The 21,707-nt window shown below is 47.4% G+C and overlaps 1 protein-coding gene across 4 annotated transcripts in view; it reads left to right on the top strand.

The window, feature by feature from the left end:
• PARD3B (par-3 family cell polarity regulator beta) overlaps positions 1 to 4,104 on the top strand; it is a 910,289-nt gene extending 906,185 nt beyond the window's left edge. For all 4 annotated transcript variants that reach the window (XM_054722996.1, XM_054722997.1, XM_054722998.1 and 1 more), the window contains one exon: positions 3,381 to 4,104. In XM_054722996.1, coding sequence (XP_054578971.1) covers positions 3,381 to 3,738 — 358 coding nt within the window. In that variant the 3' untranslated portion in view covers positions 3,739 to 4,104. The remainder of the gene's footprint in view (positions 1 to 3,380) is intronic.
• The last annotated feature ends 17,603 nt before the right edge of the window (positions 4,105 to 21,707 follow it).

The raw sequence follows: 21,707 nt of genomic DNA, 5'->3' as shown, positions 1-21,707 counted from the left end.
CATTATTGCATGCATCTATGTGATTGGCAACCGTATGTCTGAGATAGTTCCTGTGAGTTTTCAGAGCAAAATCTGAATCATTTTGGCCTCAAAAATGAGCCTAATCAAAACTGAAATAAAAAAGTAAATAGTGAAAATTTAAAAATATAGATATTTTCATGGCAGCTTCCTCAAAGAGTTGTGTTATAAAGAAAGCAAACATACGCTTGTTTCCCTTCTCTTAAGTAAATATGATTCTTGGGTGATGTTTTCAATGGGAAATTGACTTCAAGGAAAACAATAACACCTACAGATGAAGCTCAGGAGGTCACGTGGGAAATGAGGGACCTGGAAGTTCTGATACATCTTCTGTTTGGACCCTTGTTTGCGTCACCATCTTCAGAGGAAACTGCTGCTGAGTTCCTCAGAGTCACTCAAAGCACTGGTCACTGGGATACGCATTTCTTAGGCCTCAGAATGGATTGGTTTCTGTGCTTTCCTACAGATACGAAATTTCACCCAAATAAAGACACTATGAAAAGGGAAACTCGAGGTTAACAAGGCTAAAATTTCAGCTCCCTTTTCTTCTCCCTTTTTCCTATCAAGTTCCTTAGTTAACGAGGAGGGTTTTTTTTTTTTTCTGTTTAAAAATCATTCACGCATATGCCTGCATGTGTGTGTGTGTGTGTGTGTGTGTGTGTGTGTGTGTGTGTGTGAACATTATTCAAAAGCACTTCCCTGTTGTTCTGGGGGAAGTCTGTAGAAAATGCTTACTTTTGAGCAAAAAGTTATTATAAACAACAGCAACTCCCCTCCCCCCAATAAAAAAAAAAAAAAAAGACAAATCTTCCGAGCACCCTTTGAACCTTAAACGGTGTTTTTATAGGCCAGCTCATTGTTTTCCTTCTCTATGAAAAATTTAAAACCATAACCATTGTGATGAGTTCTACAGAGTAAGACCATTTCCACGATTTCATTTCTTGACAAAGAACAGCTACCTTACTTGGTCTCTGCCACATGTGAGCACACTCCCAGGCATAGAGCCTCCCCTTGGAGGAGCAACATCTTGAGCTCTGCCCCTCTGCCCAGGGGGACCCCCGCCCCCCCAGAGGTGGAGGAGTCGCAGGGGCGCAGGGGCGAGGTGTGGGGAAAGAGATAGCAGCTGTCCCCCTGGGCACTGTCCTGGTGGCTCTCGGGGTGGCTTCTGCCCTGTCGCCACTTGATCTGGGTTTTCTCTCAAAAAGTAAAAAAAATTAAAATTAAAAAACAAGGCGTGCCTGTCTTTTATAATGTTCTGTTTTAAGAGAGAAGCCTCCAGGGAGAGAACAGGACCCTAAAAGTCCGAGGCCTGGAATTCCTCCTTTCTCTCTTTCCATTTTAAACAGGAAACATCCAGGCTAAGAGGGCCCGCAGGGAGCGCGGCTGTGTGTTCATTTTAAAGCAGATAATGTTTGTGTGTTGCAAATGTCAGTGATTTATCCCAAGGGCTTAAAATGAGTGCAGAAAAACCACATGTTTCACTTCATGCGGAGAAATATCTCCAGTAGATTTTGAGAGAAAGCACAGGTTAAGGATTTTTTTTAAGTTTTTTGGAAATCTCCAACATGAACCCAAGGAAATAGAAATGAGCGTGGACAGTGGCGAGGGCCTTCAAAATATTTTATGATAAAAGATACAATGAATGCTGGAAGTTTCCTAAATCAAAAATAAAATTCTCAGGGAGAGGGGAGATGAAACCCTGATCCCTAATTTCCCCTGGCTGGGGTGACAGACGCGCGTTCGTGCCCGATTTGTCACGGGCGATTTAAAATAGAGCGAAGCACACTGCACTGAATCATAGCCGTTGACGTTATAATAACTTGTACGTAAACAATTTAATTTTTTTATCTGAAAACTCTCACGGACTAAATTACGCCGTGCTCGAAGGCCTATCTTTCATTATTATACATAGCCAAATTAAGACGCAGAGAAGTGGAGCGAGAACCCTATTGTTCATCTTTATAAATGCGCTCACGTGCTGCTTGGCACATGCTCGGAGCTCGGCGCTTGTCAAACCTGCATTGATCTGAGGGGCTCCCAGGGCTGTGTTCACATCAGCCTGCAGATGACAGGGCGATCCTGGCCCTCACTGACGGTCTTTGATTAACCACAGACTCCGTTCTCACAGCGCCACCATGGCTTCCAAGGGTTCGACCAGTCTGTACACTGATGCTGGAGAGCTTGTCATTAATTATGAATGGTGCTGTTTTCCTTTAAAAACATGGTAAAAGGGGGGAGGGTGAAAAGCAGAAGGATCTGGGGCGATGGTGGTGTACATGCGCACAGAAGGTTTATGGGAGTTGAGAGCCGCAAACAGAAGGCATCTGTTCAGCCCGGGGCTGGATGAGATGTGGTCATGTGTTTGCAGACGGGTTGCTTCTGTGATGGCAAGTGGATCAGAAGAAGCTTGTTGTCTTAGCGGAGGATCCAGACAGGGTCGCTTTCTGCTAGCGTTTGTTCTCGCCCGGCCCTTCCTGTGTGCCTCCTGGTTTCGCTGTGTAACCTACAGCTGGTTAGGCTTCTCCCACGCTGCTACTGGCCTGGCGCTCCTCCGCTTTGCTGGAGAATTGCTTTCATCGACGTTCGAGGGGAGCAGTTCCCAGCTCTGGGTTAGGCCCTCTTCTAGGAATTGGAGAGAGGGGAGGGCACACTGGTCCCCACCGGGATGTGACAGAAGACCCAAGCGGTAGACCGAGACTGTGGCCCAGGTGAAGAGCACCAAAGGCCTAGGAGAGAAGCGAGTGTGAGCCAGGGGAGCCTTATGGCTCCGAATAACCTGGGTGTCCCTACCATCATACGTGGGACTGGCTTCAAGGGGGCAGAGAAGGAAAGGGTGGAGTGTTCACAGCCTTAGAGAGCCCAACTCTGCCTTGTTTAGGACACTAGTTGGCTACTAGGATAAAGGCTAGCCTGAGAGGATTTAAACAAGTAGAAGCCTATTTCTCTCTCATGTACCAATCTGAGTGTACGCAGTCCTGGCTGATCTGATGGCTCCGAGGTGTCAGGGCCCCAGGCCCCTGCCTTCCTCAGCCCATGGCTTTCTCCGTGTGATCTACAATGGCCACTCCACTGGCCACCAGGAGGGAGACGGGGAAGAAGAAGATTCCCTGTCTTCTGTTTAAGGGCACAGGTCACCTCCCATTGCCACACCCACCTGTTCTCCCAAATCCTGGGGAAAGTTCTCAGCCTCTGGGTGTGACAGTGAGGGCTGGCACACAGGCTTGTCTAAAGCTTACATTCAAGGGGCTCTTAATTGCTGCTCGGCTTGGCGGGACCTCTGTCGTACACACAATGGGGGATGTGTCTTCAGTGGGGCAGCCAGCCTAGGAACTACTGACCTATGTCTGCTTTTCTCTTCCCAGGGGAGGACCCGCCGACCCCGCAGACTATCTGACAGCAGCACCCCGAGGGCTCTACAAGGAGAGGGAGCTCCCCTACTACCCAGGGCCTCATCCCATGCATCCGCCCAAAGGGAGCTACCCCCGCCCCCCGGACCTGAGGGTCGCAGATCTCCGGTATCCTCAGTACTACCCACCCCCACCCGCCCCCCAGCACAAAGGACCCTTCCGACAAGATGTCCCGCCCTCGCCCCCTCAGCACCACAGAGTGCCAGCCTATCAGGAAATGGGCAGGCCAGGGCCCCGAGGGGGCAGCCCAGACCAGTACCCCTACCGGACCCAGGACCCCCGGCAGAAGAACCCCATGACTGCAGCCGTGTAGCCAACACCACCAAGCCCAGCACAGCCCAGGAAGGAAGACAGCTAACATCGCCCTTCCTCGAGGCCTTCTTCCTGTTAAGACTTGACCTGCGTACAGATTAGGTTTTTTGATTGAGAATGTAACACCTGACTGCTAATTAGAGAGAAAAAGAAGGAACAGGAGTTTTTGGAGGGGAAAAGTCAGGAGAAAGAGGAAGGATGGGCCATAAAAACAATACTGCCTGATATTTGAAGTACTTTTAGAATGGTTAACACCCATGAGAGTGGCATCTGAACAAGCAAATCACACAGGAGATACCCTCCGTGCTGCCTCCCTGCGTGCCCAGCCCACAGCATTGGCAGCGTGGAGCAGCCGCTGCCCTGGATCGTCTCCATTCAGAAGCTAAGCTTCAACCACTGTATTAAGTCGGAGGAGTGGCTGCAAACATGGGCATCTTAAGTGAGTAGTTTTTCAATGAGAAAGGAAACAGCAAGCTTGACTTGTGATCTCCTTGGAACGTTTTCTACCCAGAGGAAGACTGCATCTCTTTACTTGTAGAATTTCTCAGGTTCCTGGTACCATTCATTTGGTATAAGTGTTTCACGTTTCCTCACTTTTGTATAAAAATAAGATGCGAATGCAGTATTAGTGTCCTGGGAGAATGTGCAAAGCTAGTCAGAACTTCCAGAAGGAATCTATTCCAAGAACCACAGTGACCAGGTTGAGGGCTGAAATTGCCGTGGTCCTCACCTTCCTTCCTCCCATGTCCTAGGCACAATGCCATGGGGACATGTGGTCTCAGAGTCACCTGCAGGTCTCCTGCCTGTAATTATTAGAACTGGGGCCCCTGCTTTAAGCCTCCCATTGGAGGACTAGAATGTACTTGAGAAAAAGAGGGCCCATGGACTAGGCGACAGGGGAAGCAATGCCCTGGAGGTGCCAATTCCAGACTCAGTGCCAAACAACACCATCTGGACCCCGGGGACAGGGAGGGCTGACTGTGGCCTTCGGAGATTGAGAACCAGCAGGTAGTGGATGGTGGTGGCTGACCCATGTGTGTGTATGTGTGTGCGTGTGTGTAAGTGTGTGATTAGCAGTATGGATAATAAAAGATAAAAAATGCTTTCTGGAAAATGTGATGAGGGAATAATAAAGGAAAAAAAAAAAGAAAACAGAATAGATGGGAAGGGAGAAGACACATAAAATGAGGTCAATCTGTATCTGCTAGATTTCATTCACAACAGTCAGGACAAGACCAAGGCCAGGATGGCCGATTGGGAAATGAAGGTCTATGTTTTTGAAAAGCTGAACCCCACCTCCAAAACCCATCCCAATTGCTTTTGAGCTTTGCAGCTATTTTTCCTTTTTTTTTTTTTTTCAACAGAACATCTAAAACTTGTAACTTGACCCAAATGAGAATGCAAACAAAAGATTGAGCAACGGTCAAACCTGGCAGTAGCAGACATACTTTAGGCATTTTCACATTCCTTCTTTATTCCCTCCCAAAAATAAAAATGTCTTGAGTTCAATTTAGAGGTATTTTGGTTGATATATTAGAATATCTCTGACTGATAGGATTTAATAAATTAAAGTATTATTGAATATATAGAGTATCCATCTAGCCCAGTTTAGTCTTATTTTTTTAATTTAAAATAGAGTTATGTTACCAAGAATGATGCGACTGCTGGTTTTAGACTTAAATTGTGTTACTTACTGGACTTTAAGAGGTATCATTTTCTAAGCTACAATTACTTATGGCCCTCTTGAGAATAGACGTTAAAGGGGATTTTTTTTGCCCTCTCTTATCTCTCTTAAGCCTTTAGATCCTTTGCAATTTGTGCAAAGAGGTTGAGGATCTCCAGCCCTGCTTACCTGGACTGCAGGTGAGCTGTAGGGCTTCCCTGCCCACATGCTGAATGCCGCCTTCTCCTCAATCTAAATAAACCTTCAAGAAGAAAGTGATAAGGTGCGGATAATGCAACTTGGTTTGAAGCATTGAAAATCAGCTCTTCCGTATGTCCCATAGTTTAACCAAATGTCTGTGGACTACAGGACATAGACCAGCCAGAAGGCTGCTTCTGGACTAAGGCCAAGGCTCACAGAGGTGGCCCAGGGGAAGTAGAATGAAGAGAAATTCTCTGTACATTGGAGGAGTGGCCCTTGTAGGAAGAAAGCCCCTATTTTCACCACGTTGCCACCTTGTGAGCACAATACCCGCTGCAGGCAGGCTCAGGGTAAGTTGCTCCAAGCGTGGTTTTGTGTTGTGTACACAGTAAAACAGCTGCTAATCCTGAGAGGCAGCCAGTGATGTGAAGGTACTATTAAGGTGGACCACAAAATGATTATAGCAGTTTTCTCTTCTTGCCTGAAGCATAACACATGCCCCGTTGACCCTGCCCGAAAGAACCCAACATTATGTGTACGACAGAGGCCCCCGTCAAGCCAAGCAACAATTAAGAGCAGCTTGAATGTAAGGTTCATAAATGCCTTTGTACCAACCCTCACCACCCAGAGGTTACAGAACTCTCCAGTATTTAAGAGAACAGGTTTTTAGAGTATTTAGAAGACCAGGTTATAATCAGTAGGTATCCAGTAGCAGAAAATAGTTCCCAGTTTATTTAGGGCCTTGGAAAAACTCAAGCAGGTGTCTCCTTGTAGCTCAGAACACTAATACCATCACACACACACACACACACACACACACACACACACACACACACACAGAGTGCCCCCAGGAATGATGGCACAGGGAGCTGCAAATCCACCGACATACACCCACCTGACTTGTGATCTGACTACTGGGTCATTTATGCCTTGAAATGATGTTTTTGGCTTCAAGTCACTAGATATTTGAAAGGGCTCTGTTTTTGTCCCTCTTTACAGGAGTAGAGCGATGAAAGGGAGAAAACCACTGAAAAAATTTTAGATGCAAGAGAATTTAGTCCTCTGCCAGGGAGAGAAACACAACATTTCATTAGCCTGTCATGTCATTGGCTGTGGTAGTATCACTCTTGGTACAATAATTGCTCCCCCACTATATCAAATCAGTGGATGAAAGGCAAGCTCATAGGAACATTTACTTAAATCACAATTGAGTAACGAACAAAGATTGGAAAAAAATTACTGTGAAGCTCATTATTCTTAGATTTTTTTTTTTTTTGGTCTGTATGCATTAGCCCCCCCCCCCCCCCATTGGACATCATGGAGCAAAGATCCTATAATTGAGAGCATGGTGAGATCCACAGACCCATGGTCACAACTGCCTGGTAGAAGAGACTTCACTGTAGCTTTATTTTTGCCACCAAACTCAATAAAATTAAAACATGGTTCATTATTTTTCCAAAGATTCATGAACTTCTTGCAGGAAACCTATTTTTTGAAGGAAGTCTACCTAGCAACTTTTAGAGTTGTCACGCCTAGGGTTCATAGGCGTAGAGATCAAGCCCTTAAGAGCATTTATCCTCCTAACCTGTAACCACCACGTGTATTTCCTTTGGAGGAACATCTTAGCATTTCAGGGGGATAAAGAGATTTGGAGAATTTGGTGTGGATAGGAATGTGTGTCTTTAAAATCCCTGTCAGCATTAAACTCTGAAATCCGCAATGAATGGCCTTCAAATTGATGCTAAATCAGGTGGACACCTACTGCTTTCTGAATCCATGTACAACAGAAAGTCCAGATTTAGCACAATTAGGCAGGAGGGAGTTAGGTTCAGAAACAGCATACAGGACTATTTCTCTGCACTCCCAGTTCACACTGACTTAGGTAGAAATGATGCCACAATGAGACCACAAAGAGGATTCTCCGTAAGATACCCTACAAAGTTACCTTTCCGACAAAAAGGAGAATAAAAGTTAGATATCTAAAATAAGCCTAGACTCTCACATGCAGCTACAACTTCTAAGTGAAACTCTTTCTCTCTCCTGTCCTTAAATAGTAATAGAATCACTCACCGCCTGACTTACAAAGATGGGCTTAACTACCAAGCCGAGTGGAGAGTGAACTAACCCCAGACTGTCCTGACTCAGCTCTTTGAGAGAGTTCTGTTCCATCTATGCTGACTGCAGTGCTGTTTACTACTGGAACATAAAAACAAAACCTGCTGTTGATGCAGTCACTTTTTCTAGTGTTTTCCTGTGCTTCTGTGATACCAAGTCTGTTCTGAATATAAAATATGTGAATCATATTTTGGCATATGGGGGTGGAGATTAAAATTCTTTACAGACTTTTTAAAATGAATCCATTTGTACCACAGAAAAAAAATTTTGGATGTTGTTATATATGAATATACAAAATTTTCTTGTTTTATTTTGCATTAAAATAAAGCTTTATTCAGTCAGTAAGATGTTAGAGTCTTGGTTTTCACCCACCACCAGTTTGTTTTAGGATCTGATGAATGAATGGGTTGGTCTGGTCCTGCTTACCATTGAACAGCAATGTCATAGGGCAGAAGACACGAGAAATAAGGTTGTGTCACATGCTGGGCTCCCCGAGAAACAGATGCTGAAATGAAGGTGAGTCAGCAGGATGTCTATTTGGGAGCACACTTAGGTTCAGTGCCTACAGAAGGCAGGGGAAGGAAGCTGGATGGGGCAGAGGGAGAAGCTGAAATGCAGTGCACTCCAACTTGGGTCTCAGCCAACTCCACAGGGAAATTTGGAGCTACGGTGGCCCTGCAGAGTTGTCCCAAGTGGGACAAGGAAGCTAGGCCTTTATCCCACTGTGTTGGTCAGTGGATATGGGCCACCCCTGGAAGGAGGTGAGACCCAGGACCAGGTAGTGTTCTTCAGGTGAGCGAGTCCCCAAAGAGGGCCGACAGCAGGAGATCATCTTTGGGAGGTATTCACAGCAATTGGTAGACTAGTAGTTTATTGCTGGAATGGGGTCAGGGAGTGCATCAAACCGTCCATGACAACGCCCAGCACTGTTGAACTCCCATGCTGGACACTCGTTCCTTGTCTACAGAAACATGATTCTGAGTTGATTCTCCTTGAGACCATCCCTTTATTGGCTTATTCTCAGACCTCCCCACACTGTCTCTTGCATGTTCATCTATAGCCAAGGCCTCCATTACCATCTCTAGACTGAGTTGGTCACCATCGCCAACTCAGGCCTGTCTCCTGAGCACATAGGTTTCCCCTTTCCTACTGGACATCCCCACCTGGACTTTCCACAGGCCCTTGAACTCAACATGCCCGCACTGGAACATAAGCTCGTAATGAAACCTGTGCCTTATGACCCTGTCCTGGCCATAGGCACCACCCTGTTCACAGTTACAAACCGGACCTGGAAATTACCCTTGCCTTCCATTTATAACTCTGCCCCTTCCCCCAACCCCTCCCCTCTGATGTGATGCAAGGCCAGCAATTGCGTCCTGCAGCTCTGCCCAATGTGTCCACGCTTCCTGACACCCTACCACACTTGGCTCAGCCTCATCACCTCTCACTTAGCCTCTGCAGTGACCTTTATTTGGCTCCTCCCTCTGACTGTGCTTCCTTCCAACCCATCTCTACACTATACAGTCTTGTTGAAAGGACACCAGCTTTGAGAACAGGCAGACCTGGACCTAAAACAAGGTTCCACCATTAATTAGTTTCATAACCTGGGGTAAAATACTTATCTCTCTAGGCCTCAGTTTTATCATTTGTGAAATGGAACTATATATCTTATGGAACTATTTTGAGAATGTATCATGTCACAAAAACAGGAGTTCTGGAACCAGTTTGAACCAGCTCCCAAAAAGCTGCTGTCAATATCTCTTCCCAACCCCATGTTCAGTGATGTCACATCGGTAGCTTGAAAGAGACCATCCCTGTGTTGGAAGCATTTACAACACAGAAATTGGCATACGCTACAAATCAGGACTTCTTCCCTCTGGAGAGCCCAGTTGTTAAAACATTTACCAACATACCACTGTATATAACCTCTCTCTCTCTCTCTCTCTCTCTCTCTCTCTCTCTCTCTATCTCTATCTCTATCTCTATCTCTCTCTTTCTCTCTTCCATACATACACATATACACCCACTCCTTTAAACCTTTCTAGATGTCCCTACTACTTTCAGCTTAAAGCCTAAAATCAAAAGTCCTGATAAATCAGTCCACTGTGACTCTCCCTCCTCATGTCTTGTTGCTCCTAGTTTTATATCTTGTGCTGTTATTTCAAATTACTTCTATTTCTTTGAATCAGGCATGCATTTCACAGCTCCATACCATGACAACACACAGTAGGCATAGCTGCTCCTGCTCCACTGCCCCGTGTCCTGTAGCCCCAGTGCCCTGTGTCCCGTGGCCCCAGTGCCCTGTGTCCCGTGGCCCCACTGCCCTTTGTCCCGTGGCCCCACTGCCCTGTGGCTCCACTTCCCTGTGCCCTGTGGCCCCACTTCCCTGTGCCCTGTGGCCCCACTGCCCTGGGTCCTGTGGCCCCCTGCCCTGTGCCCTGTGGCCCCCTGCCCTGTGTCCTGTGGCCCCCTGCCCTGTGTCCTGTGGCTCCGCAATCATCCTGCAGGTCCCAGATAAAGTGGTTCTTTCCCCATGAAATACTTATAGGCAGAAATTGGAGACTGGCTCCCTTGTGTCCCGCCCACCCTCTTACAGCAAGAGTTACTATGGGCCAGAGGTGCTGAAGCTGGAGACCACACTTCCCAGGGTTCCTTGCAGCTTGAGTTCACCAGGCCCATCTCTAACAATCAGCCAAACACCTTGGGAGAGGGAAGTGAGGCCCAGGTGTAGCATCTGCTGGCAAACACAGTAGCCGAGGCATTTGGTTTTACTGCATCGTGTCCAGTCTAGCCTCCTGGGGATCCCTAGGCTGTGTGAGGGTCGTGTTAGCATGGATCACAGCTGAGGCAATGTGATTCTGTTGCTGGTAGTTGGGGCATTGGCTTCTGATCTCTGAAGGGTACCAACATCAGTGAGCCGTATTGCTGTTCTGAGATTTATTTCTGGAAGCCCCGCCTAGAGCCTGCTCCTCCAGCCCTACATTTTGCAAACGCCTAATTCACCACATTAAATCCCTCTCTGTTTAAACCAGCTAGAAAGGACTCGGTTATCTGCAACTGAACCCACCAAGACACCTCCCACAGTCCTCCTCCCGAGGCCCACTGGGTAATTCCATCCCGTATGTTACCAAGACACTTTCTGCAGGTCCTCCATAAAACTTTTATTACCTCGATTACAGTGATTAGTTTCCACGTCTGTGTGGCCTGCTCCGGAGTATCGGATTTGCAACACATTGCCTGGCTCTGACTCTGTGCTCAAGACATATTTGCTGAATTCATTTGAATGAAGAAATGAGGTGTGAGGATTCTTTTTCTGAATTGCTGCACTGCTGACGTTCCATCTCACAGCTCAAACCATAAATCTCAAAGCCCTGTTGTTAAAGATCGCCTGGTATTATTCTCGAGGTGAATGGTGTTAGCTCACGTGGGCAGGCCAGATTTCAATTTAAAACACGAAGCAGGCTGGGAGCTTGTAAATGCAATGGGTAATGCATTATTTAGAGAGTAAAGAGAGACTTAAGCAGAGAGAAAATGTATTACTTACAACCTACTAAGATGGAAATACTTTTAGTGACAGATGATTACTATTATTATTGTATAATTCCTCGGATTTGAGGCCAGTGCTTTGCAATCACTCGTATTACTTGCTCCTTTCAACAGCTGTCGGCGGTGAGCCGATGGATGGCTCCCTGACTTTCCATAAGGAAACTGAGTCCTGCGGACGATGGTACTGAGATAAAGATTTAATGAACGCTATTTAGGCATATCCAGAGAAAGCAGAGATCATTTTGTAAGTGTCTTGACAATTGAGCTTTCTCTTCCAGCAGCCATGTGTACCCTCACGAATCGTTGTTTACAATACATGCTGACTCTTTCATGATCTCAGCAATGCTTGATTGTCATATAGTCAAAGAACACCAGGTTCATACTGATCTTACAGCTGAAGAAAATGAGGCACGAAGAAGCCAACCCAGTAATGCAGGGCCATCCAGCGGAAGAAAAAGCCAAACTTCCTTTATTTATTATGTATGTTTGGAGAATCTGCTATGTTCCTGGAATACTGTGCTAGCTGCCGAGAGGGCTCTCTGCAGGGTGGGTGGGCAGCTCACACTGGAAGTGCTACCCTCGGCACGTGGCCAGCGTGCATCAGCCACCTGTCATGGTTAAGGGTGGCCACGCCCCCTGGAAGAGGTGGAGAGATGCTTCAGCTGTCAACATGTAGCACTTCACTATCATCCCTTTGACTTGAACCTTTATCTGGCTGGTTGTTACTGACCCTCCCCACACAATCCCAAATACCGAGGTTGGCGGCATAAAAAAGCATGTACTTGGACCCTAACAACCCTTGACTTTGTGCTTCTACTGCCTAGTCCAGCTAATAAGAAGTGCTAAAGTGAAATGAGATTCAGTGATAGCCCAACAGACACTTCCTGGCAGACATTGGTAAATGCTACAAAGGATCCCAAACATGGAAGAGCCTCGCATTCTGTCCTCAAACACTAGAGAGTCGAGTAGGAGTGACAAGCAAGTATACAAAGACCCAAGACTCAGTGCTGAACATGGTGAGTGCCTGGCAGCGGTGGACACTGGCCGGGAGGCCTGACTTTTGACTTTGGGTAGAGACAGGAGCGGGGTAGGTCTTATGGAGGATGTGACATCTGAAACACCCTGAAGGAACGGGAAGAATGTAAGCAGGCCACACAAAGAAGGGTATGGGCTTTCCAGAGAAAGAACAGAACACAAGCATCTGCACAAAGAGCACCTCCAAATACATGTGATCCGGGACAGCGGGAAGGACAGGGTGTGTGATGGGAGAGGAAGGGTTGTGCTTAATAAGAATAACAGCTGATATTATTAAGGGCTTAGTGAGTGCCAGATACTGGCCTAAATATTTTTCATGATTTATCCCGTTGAATCCTCTAACTATGAGGAAACAGAGCTTTAAATGAACCAAGGAACTTGGCCTTGGAATTTCAGACCCAACAAGAATAAAAGTTATTTAGACACTCCAGGGACTGAAGTACTTGGGAGAATCACTCACAACAATGGGCATTTAAATAAATCAAGCTGGCCCAGGTGAAAGCATTGTGTGGGTTGCACTAGAAAAAATCATCAAATCATGAGCCCTTACTTAAAGAGGGGAGGTCTAATATTTATTGCGTGGACAGGAGCAATGCTAGTAGCTTCCCCCTGAATTTACCTCATTTTCTCTTCACATCAGCTAAGGTGGGCATTATCCCCATTTTGCAGATGAGAAAACTGAGGCTCTAAGAGAATAAGAACCAGCTGTAGCTCTACAGTGGCGGCTCTGTTCGGAGACCCAGCTCTGAGTCCACACTGCTGCTTACTTTATTGAAAGTAAATCTCAGTGCAATTTCTTTTAATTCTTCATAGCTTGCACTGTGATTACTATTTAGAGTGAGGGCAATGTTGAAGAAAATTTAGAACGTGTAAATGCAGATTTTGACATTTTAGACTCAAGAAACAGGCAGCCTGTGTTAGTTGCACCATATATTAAATTATAATCTATGTAGACAGCAGTTTTGAAAGGTATCCAAGCAAATAAGTTGTCCTTCTGGCTGAAGTCAGACAGGTAGATGAAACTTTGATGACTTAATTCCCCCAACTATTAAAGGTAGAAGCAGACCAGGCCCCTGAGTTGGAGAGAGGCTGCTGGAAAATTTATGAAGAGCGGTAAAGTGCAGGGCCATAATTTCAACAGGTTATCTTGCTTCTCTGCCTAATTGTTTTGCAAGGCTTCTCGGCTCAGAACCATTCAGCATTCTTATCGCCGGGGGAATGTGCGTGCTCCCCGGGAGACGGTGCAGCCTGCAGCCACCTCTGTCCTCCAGTCACGGCTGTGTTTGTGCTCAAAGGGCTGTCGATGAGATTTAAGAGCCGCCCCAGCCCCACAACGCGTGGTCTTGCTGATCTTCAGAGAGAATGGCGATGTCACCCTTTGATTTATGGAGAGTGCAGCTTAAACCCAGCCCTGTGCTTTATTAAAGCAGCTTTTAGTCATATTATACCTCCCCGGCCCCAGCTCCCAAGAGCTCCACCACCTAGGAGTCAGAATCCCTTTGATAAGCAGCACTCGGTGATTAGAAAGTGGGGCCTTTGCCTTGTACCCTCCGCCCGGATCCTGCCTCCTGACCCCCAGGTGGGGGTTGGGGGGAACTGGGGCGGAGCCTGCTCTCCAGGTGGCCTTCCAATATCCGCTTTTCTCCTGACCCTCTCTTGACCTTCGCAGTGTGACAGGGTTGGCCTGGGGCTGTGCCTCTTCACGGTGATTTTTTCCACCCAGGCCTGAAAGGGGAAGCCTCAGAGAGGGGGGGTCACACTGCTCTGGGGTCCACTTTCAGGGCCCGGCTCTCTGGGCTGTGCTCTACAAAATCAAGCAACACCATGCAGGTGCCCTGCAGAGAATGCAGTAGAGTGATGGGCACATGGGAATCTGCAGGTGAGCTGACTGTCTTACAGGGGCTGCGTGTGTGTGTGTGTGTGTGTGTGTGTGTGTGTGTGTGTGTGAGAGAGAGAGAGAGAGAAAGAGAGAGAGAGAAATCCAGCTTTGTCCCAGAACATGAAATGTTGCCTCTACTAATGGATCACTCCACTTCCCCAACACAGTGGTCGGCAAACTCATTAGTCAACAGAGCCAAATATCAACGGTACAACGATTGAAATTTCTTTTGAGAGCCAAATTTTTTAAACTTAAACTTCTTCTAACGCCACTTCTTCAAAATAGACTCGCCCAGGCCATGATATTTTGTGGAAGAGCCACACTCAAGGGGCCAAAGAGCCACATGTGGCTCGCGAGCCGCAGTTTGCCCACCACGGCCTCAACACACAAACCAGGTCTGTGCCCGTAAGGCTGGGGGTGGGCAAGCTGGCGGATTCTCGGCTGTAGGTGCCAGCAGGCTCTGTTGAGAAGCAGTGAGGCCGTTCCGAGGGGCCTGACATTAGGACACCTCCATCCTTGCCTGGAGGTGTGCCCAGCTCCCTCTGGGACTTGTGCTCCACATTGCTGCTCTGCCACTGGGATCCCACCATCACCCTGCTCGAGCAAGCTCATTGGAGTGGCAGTGAGAAACAGTCATGTTGGGCCAAGGCTGAGGCCCAGTGAATGGCAGAGGCACTCTCCTCCCTCCCCCAGGTCTCCAGGAGAGTCAGGCACTGGGTGGGTGGGTTACGAGTGGCTCTTGCACTGACAAGCTGGGTGGCGCATCTAGTTACTGACCACCTCTTAGCCTTAGCCACCGGGCTCTAATGTGGTAATGCTCAGGCTGACCTCGTGGTGCTGTGAAGATTATAGGAAACGCTGTGCATGAAGCATCTATTATATCAGCTGATGGAAGCTCAGTGTCACTGACCAGTATTAGTGCTGATTTTCACAAAGCGTCTCACTTTAGGTGGTACTCAGATAGCACCCAGTTACCATGAGAAAGCTCTCTCTCATTCTCTGCCTCCCGCAGGGAGAAACGAGTGGCCAGGTACCACTAGTAAGTCCTCAACACACCTCCACAATTTGCTAATCTCTCACTAACAGAGAGCAGGCCTCAGGCGTCTGCAGGCACTAGCTTAAATGGAAGAGCTTTGCTTTGCTTTCATTGTATTAACTGTATAATTGTCTTCTGTTTAATACAAAATGATTCTGGCTTTTTTCCACTTATGGTAGTGAAGTAAGTTATCATCCTATCTAATAAAGACAGAATATGCAAATTGACCATCACTTCACAACAAAGATGGTGGTGCCCACAACCAATAAGGAGGGAATATGCATATTGATGCAACAAAGATGGCGGCGGCCGGGCTGGGACACTTGCGTCATCAACATGGTGACGACGCAGGCGTTCTGCCCCGCCCAAGCCGCTCTGGGCCTCTGGGGAGCGCACGAAGGTGGAAGGCAGCTCCGGGCCAGAGCAAAGGTGGAAGGCGGAAGCCAGAGCAAAGACCCGGGTCCCGGGTGCCAGCAGCCAGGGGAAGGAAGGCGTATTCTTGCATGAATCTTCGTGCATTGGCCTCTAGTTAAAAATAAAAATATTTAACTCTGGACGGTGTCACTCAATGGTTAGAGCATCAGCCTGTGCACTGAAGGGTCATGTGTTCAGTTTCCTGTCAAGGGCACATATCTGGGTTGCATGTTCCATCTTCAGTCCTGGTCTGGGTGCATATAGGAGGCAACCAATCAATGTGTCTCTCTCACATCGATGTCTCTCTCCCTCCACTCTCTCTAAAAAATCAATGGGGAAAAAAATATCCTCGGGTGAAGATTAACAAATACATATATTTGTTATTTTAGTCACAGCATGGTAAAAAAAAAAAAATAAGTTTAGAAACACTGCACTAAGCCAGTTGGAAGGTGCCCCAGGTTGCCTGGGCCTCTGAAGGTCGGATAACTTCTGGAGGATGCACACTGTTTGGCTGAATCTTAGGACTCCAGGGTAAGCTACAGAGGAATGAAATGAGGTCAGAGCATTCTGAGACAGAGATTGTGCTGACCAGGTTGGTTTTCCCCAACGGGATCTCACTTGACCCCCAGCCTCTCCTTGCTCTTGGCTGGGTCTTTTTCTCACTCTCACCCGCCCCGTCAGCAGCAATGACTGCAGGAGCACGTGGCTGATTCTCTTGCTGGAGCCAGAGACAAACCAGACTGCACCCGAGTATTAAAAGCACCAAGCAGAAGCTCTTCTTTTCCCTAAATTTTGGAATTCCACCTTTATTCCAGCAGGCCTCAATCTCTCCCTCAGAGGTCACATGGAGTCTGACCTGTGGGCCTTTGTATCCAAATTTTTCTCTTATAAAGATGCCAAGCGTTGGATTAGGGCCCATCCCCATCCCTTAATGTTCTCATTTTAACTTGATTATATCTGCAAAGACACTATTTCCAAAAAGGGTTCCGTTCACAGGTAGAGGAGTTTAGGACATGTTTTGGGGGGAGGTACAATTCAACCCAAAACACTACCCAATGTCCAGAGGCTCTCCCCCAGCTCCCACCATTCTCCCATCAAAATCTTTGCCCAGTGTGTGGCTAAGACTCACACACACTCAAGTACCTGTGACTGTGCATGTCCTGTTAGTGCCTTTCCATGTTTCATGTTCTCCCCTTCTTTACTGACAAGGTCACCATCTTCTTGAGACCGCAGAAAAGTCAATGAGATAGGCATGATGTATTTCTGCCCATCCAGAGTCTTCATTATATGAAAAACAAACAGACAAAAAACTTGCTTTCCCAGACTCTCCTTCCACATAGGGAAGGTTATAGGTCACTGTTCTGCCAATGAAAAGTGAGCAGAAGTAGCTAGAGATTTCTGGGAAGTGTTTGACTTCCTGATACAAATAGCAAACCTGCCTCCTTCTCCCTTGCTTGTCCTTTCTCTTTCCTGCCTGGGACTTAGATGTGATAGCTAGAAGCCCAGCAGCCATTTTGTGACCATGAGGTGATGAGCATGAAGATATGACATCAAAACCCAACATGCTAAGGATGGTGATTCAGGAATAATATTTAAAATAGCCAACAGTTATTGAGCATTTATTATGCACCGGGCACGCTTCTGGGTACATTCAACGTATTAACTCACTCCATCAACCCCATAGGCTGAGTATATTATCATCCTTACTTGCAGAGGATGAAACATGTACAAACCCACACAATGGGCTGCAGGGCCCATGCTATTAACTGCTATAGTATTCTCCCTCTCAGAAATGACAGAGTCCGGAGGCTCTGATGGCATCATTGAGCTGCCATATAGTTCCTTTTATTTTATAAAATAAGAAACCAGCGTTGGCTGAGCTTTACGTTACTTGCAGCTGATTGCATTCTAGGCTGACACGGATATCACCTCAGAGGGTCATCAAAGGGATTAAGGGAGAAAATACATGTCTGTGGATGGAGAAAACAATGACAATCAGTTAACGTTCCCTGAAACAGAATGCTCAACAAAGGTTCTCGATAAATAATTAGTTTTAACGCTTAACCATTGAAAGAGTTAAAATCATTGGATCAATAATGTCATAGGCAGAAGGGCCTTCCAAGGACATCCTCACCCTAATCCCAGGAACCTGTGAGCATGTTATGGAACTCGGCAAAAGGGACTTTGCAGATGTGGGTAAGATGGGGCAATTATTTGGGATTATCCAGGTGGGTTCAACCCAATCGCATGAGTCCTTAAAGCAGAGAACCTGAGGAAGGTTCTTCCGGAAGGCCAGGGCCGTGTGCGAAGGACTCGATCCACTGCTGCTGCCCTGAAGTGTGAATCTACATGCAAGGACCGGACGGAGGCCTCCAGGAGTGGACAGCCGGCGAGGAACCGGAGGTCTCAGTCCTGTAACCCCACGGAATTGAATGCGGCCAACACCTGAACACAGCCTGCCAGCACCTAGATTTGAGCCTGGTAAGTCTCACTGTGGATTTCTGCTCTATGTATTTATCTGTAAGATAAATTTATACTATGCCATTAAGTTTGTGGTAATTTGTTATAGCAGCAATAGAAAACTAACACAAAACTAAGGGAATTCCAGGCAGCATCCAGAGGGTTAGCTTAAAGGCTAAAGAGAAGAGGCTGACTGGCAACTTCCCAGGCCAGTAAGAATGCTGCCCTGAAATGGAATCACCAAGACTCGGGGTACAAAGTTCTCTGGCCTAAAGATGGGATTGACTTTGTTTTCATGCAGCATGAAGGGCTACCCTGATATACAACTCGGGGTGGGGGGGTACTCCTCCGATAGCCCCTGGGGTGTATAATGTAGACAGTTCCCCCTGGAGTTGTGCAGTCAATGATCTGCTAGTGGGGGTCACAGTGAGAATGGGGCCAGAGCTTAGTGCTTAGTGGGCCAGGGATGAACGGGGCAATGTCTGTGCGAGATGCTGTGCAGCCGGCCGATCTGAAAGGCACTTGCTTGCAGCCCATGATGCTGGTATTTGATAATGAGTGCCCAATGCCACCTGGGAATGTCAAACACTCCATTGAAAAAGGGAGCAGAAAGAGATGCTTTGGGATTGCTTCCTTTCCGCACAGCCAGGTGAGCGGGTCAGTGCCGGCCTGTGTGGCCCAGTGGCTCTCCGTCACGGCTAATGAGACACACACCTTGTTAGGAAGCCAGTCAGGTTGAAACCTGAAGGTTAAGTTGAGGACAAAGTTGACTCTCAGGTTCCCAGGGTCCGTGTTTTGAAGAAAACTCTGGTGAAGGAACTATTTAAGGGCTCGAGAAACACCTGTCGGTGTTCACCTTCTTCCTGGGCAAGGGATAGCCTCCTAATTAGAGATTCGGAAGCGCACGAGGACCCACTCCCTGCAGGGCACAGATTACAGGGCTCCCTTGTCAAACACAGTTACATCTGCTGACAAGAAACCAGCCATGTAAAGATGTGAGAAATGGAAATGCTGCACCAATTTTCCAGAACAAAATCTGCCTCTGAAAAGGTGTAACTTCATGCAAAATATGCTCCCTCGTTTGAATAACAAAATAAGATATGCATGAAAAATAAGACTGCTCAAAGCGAGTCTGCGCTCAGCTTACAGTTAGTACAGACAATGCGATGGATAGTTCTTGTGCTATATTTAAAATGTTTTGTGAGAAAATAATGTGGTTTAGCAAAGGAGCTGAGATAATGCCAGAGATTTTGCGTGAGGGACGATCAAACACGTTCCCAGGCAGGTTTTTCTGTTCCTTACGGATTCCTGGAGGTAATGGTGAAAGCTGCCATTAAAATTCATCAGATGAGAAGTAAACTGATATTGCAATTGATGACATTCTCCGGAATCGTTGGCCCTGTGACTGAGAAACCTCTTGTCTGCCAAACTCTCTCTCTGGTCTCAGCGTCTCTCTGCGCAGCGCTCTTGCCGTTTAATCTGAGGGATTCTCCGTCGGTGTTAAATGTCTCTCAGGAGCCACACATCACACAGGGCATCCCATGAACTATCCTGAGATACTTCTCAGCCTTTAGCAGCAGAATGCTGAGGTTGCAAGGAAATTCTTCTCTTCCGGGCATCAAGGTTGGAAAAATTACTTAAGGATGACAGGAAAAGGTTTTATGTGCCCAGTTACCAAAGCCTGAAACAGCAATTCATTCAGCTGAGAAATATCCCTGCGAGCCTCCCGGACAGCTCACTGAGGAGCCCTCTGCCAGGCCTGCCGGCTTCCCAGCATTCAGAGCGATGCTCCGCCCCTGCCTGCCTGATCCACAGCCCTGTTCCTTCAAAGCCAGACCCCTCCAGGCCCTGGCTCCATGGGTCAGAGCAGAAAACAGGAAGCGCCCAGTCCTCATCTCACTGGTACAGTGACCCCTGTTGTAGACTGAATGTTTGTGCTCTCCCCCTCCCCCCCCCCAACCACCATCACCCTCAGATTCACATGTGGGAGCCCTAACGCCCAGCCTGGTGGTATTGGAGGTAAGGCCTGTGGGAGGTAATTAGGTTCAGATGAGGTCAGGGCATTAGTGTCCCTATAAGAAAGGGAAGACAGACCGGAGCTTGCTTGCTCTCACTGGCTCTCTCTGCCATGTGAGGACATGACGAGAAGGCAGTCATCTGCCAGCCAGGATGAGGGACCTCATCGGGAACCTAATCTGCCAGCACTTGGACCTTGGCTTCCAGCCTCAGAACTGTGAGAAATCAGCCTCTGTTGTCTAAGCCACCAGTCTGTGGCATTTTGTTCTACCAGCCTGAGCTGACCAAGATGCCCCCTCACCCACAGCATGTGGCAGAATCATTTCTTCTTTGAGAAGTTACCCATCCATGGTAACTTTTTTGAACACTGTGCTATGGCCTTCTGCAGGATGCTTGTCAAATCTGCAGAGCACAGTTTGGTTAAACAAACAAAACAAAACAAAAATTGCATGGGTCAAATCTGTCTCCCGAGCCCAGAGCCGGCTCACAAAGAGGCATCACCCCGCTTGGCGAGCTCCACAGTAACCCACTTTCCTCGTAGAAAAGCCATTTTCAAGCTGCCCCGAGAGAGACAGCTGACTCGGAGCGCCTCCTGTGCTCCCCAAACCTGGCTGCACCCAGAGCTGTGGCCAGGAGCATGGAGCATAAAGACTCCTTTCATTTCTCCCTGGGCCTCCTGGCTTCCCCCCTCACCTCGGTGGCTGGAGGGAATCCCCTTAGCAGCACCCCCGGCTGGGGAAAGGCTGCACTTCTCGCTCACACAGGCCTGGGCTGGCCTCTCTGTTCCACCACCAGTTAACTGTGTGACCTCGAGTGGATTCTCTAACCTCTGAGAGACACGGTGTCTGCATGAGGGGGTGGTCATAACTGCTGCCTCACAGGAGACGATGTGTAAGAAACCTGGGTAAACAGCGCCTAGACCACGGCCCCTCCCTCCTGGCCTCTCTCAGAATGGACCAGCAGCTTCCAGAGATGGAATGTCATCTCCTCCGTATTAAGCCCTCACTCTCCCCCTGGCTGTATCTCACGGGCCCGAGTTGGAGGCTATTTTTCGAAGTTCATGGTAGACAGCATCGCTGAGGAGGAAGCATGGCAGGGCTTTCATAGGGGAACTACTTGTCCCCATTGACCTGAGGAGAAAGTGGCAGGAACCTATACTCTACCAGAGGGAACAAGAGTTGGTCAAACCAACTGACAACAACAAAACTCAGAAGCTCAGGTTGTTTTTTCTATCTTCAGAACACAGAAAGTTGAATATGAGCGAATCAGTCCTATAAATTAGAGCTTAAAGGTAGAACTTCGCTTTCTCCCCACTGAGGCTGTTGAGGAGAAGTTTGGGCCCTTGGTACCAACTTCATACTGGAAATGAACCTGATTTATAATCTATTCATAAGCCAGCCCCGAATCTCTTCCCCTCAGAACTTTCAGCAATAAAATAATAATAATAAAACCAGGGAGGGAAGGGTGAAGCAATTCAACTTACTTCATTATCTTGGATTTGACACTTCTTGTTTGCTAGCTTGATAAGGGATGCTATAATCTTTTATGAGATCAACATCCTTTTTTATTGCACTAGATGGTAGGGGAATTGCCCCCAAATTAATA

The sequence above is a fragment of the Eptesicus fuscus genome, chromosome 11 (genome assembly GCF_027574615.1).
Source record: "Eptesicus fuscus isolate TK198812 chromosome 11, DD_ASM_mEF_20220401, whole genome shotgun sequence".
Classification (NCBI taxonomy): domain Eukaryota; kingdom Metazoa; phylum Chordata; class Mammalia; order Chiroptera; family Vespertilionidae; genus Eptesicus; species Eptesicus fuscus.
This window is presented reverse-complemented; position numbering and strand designations above follow the sequence as displayed.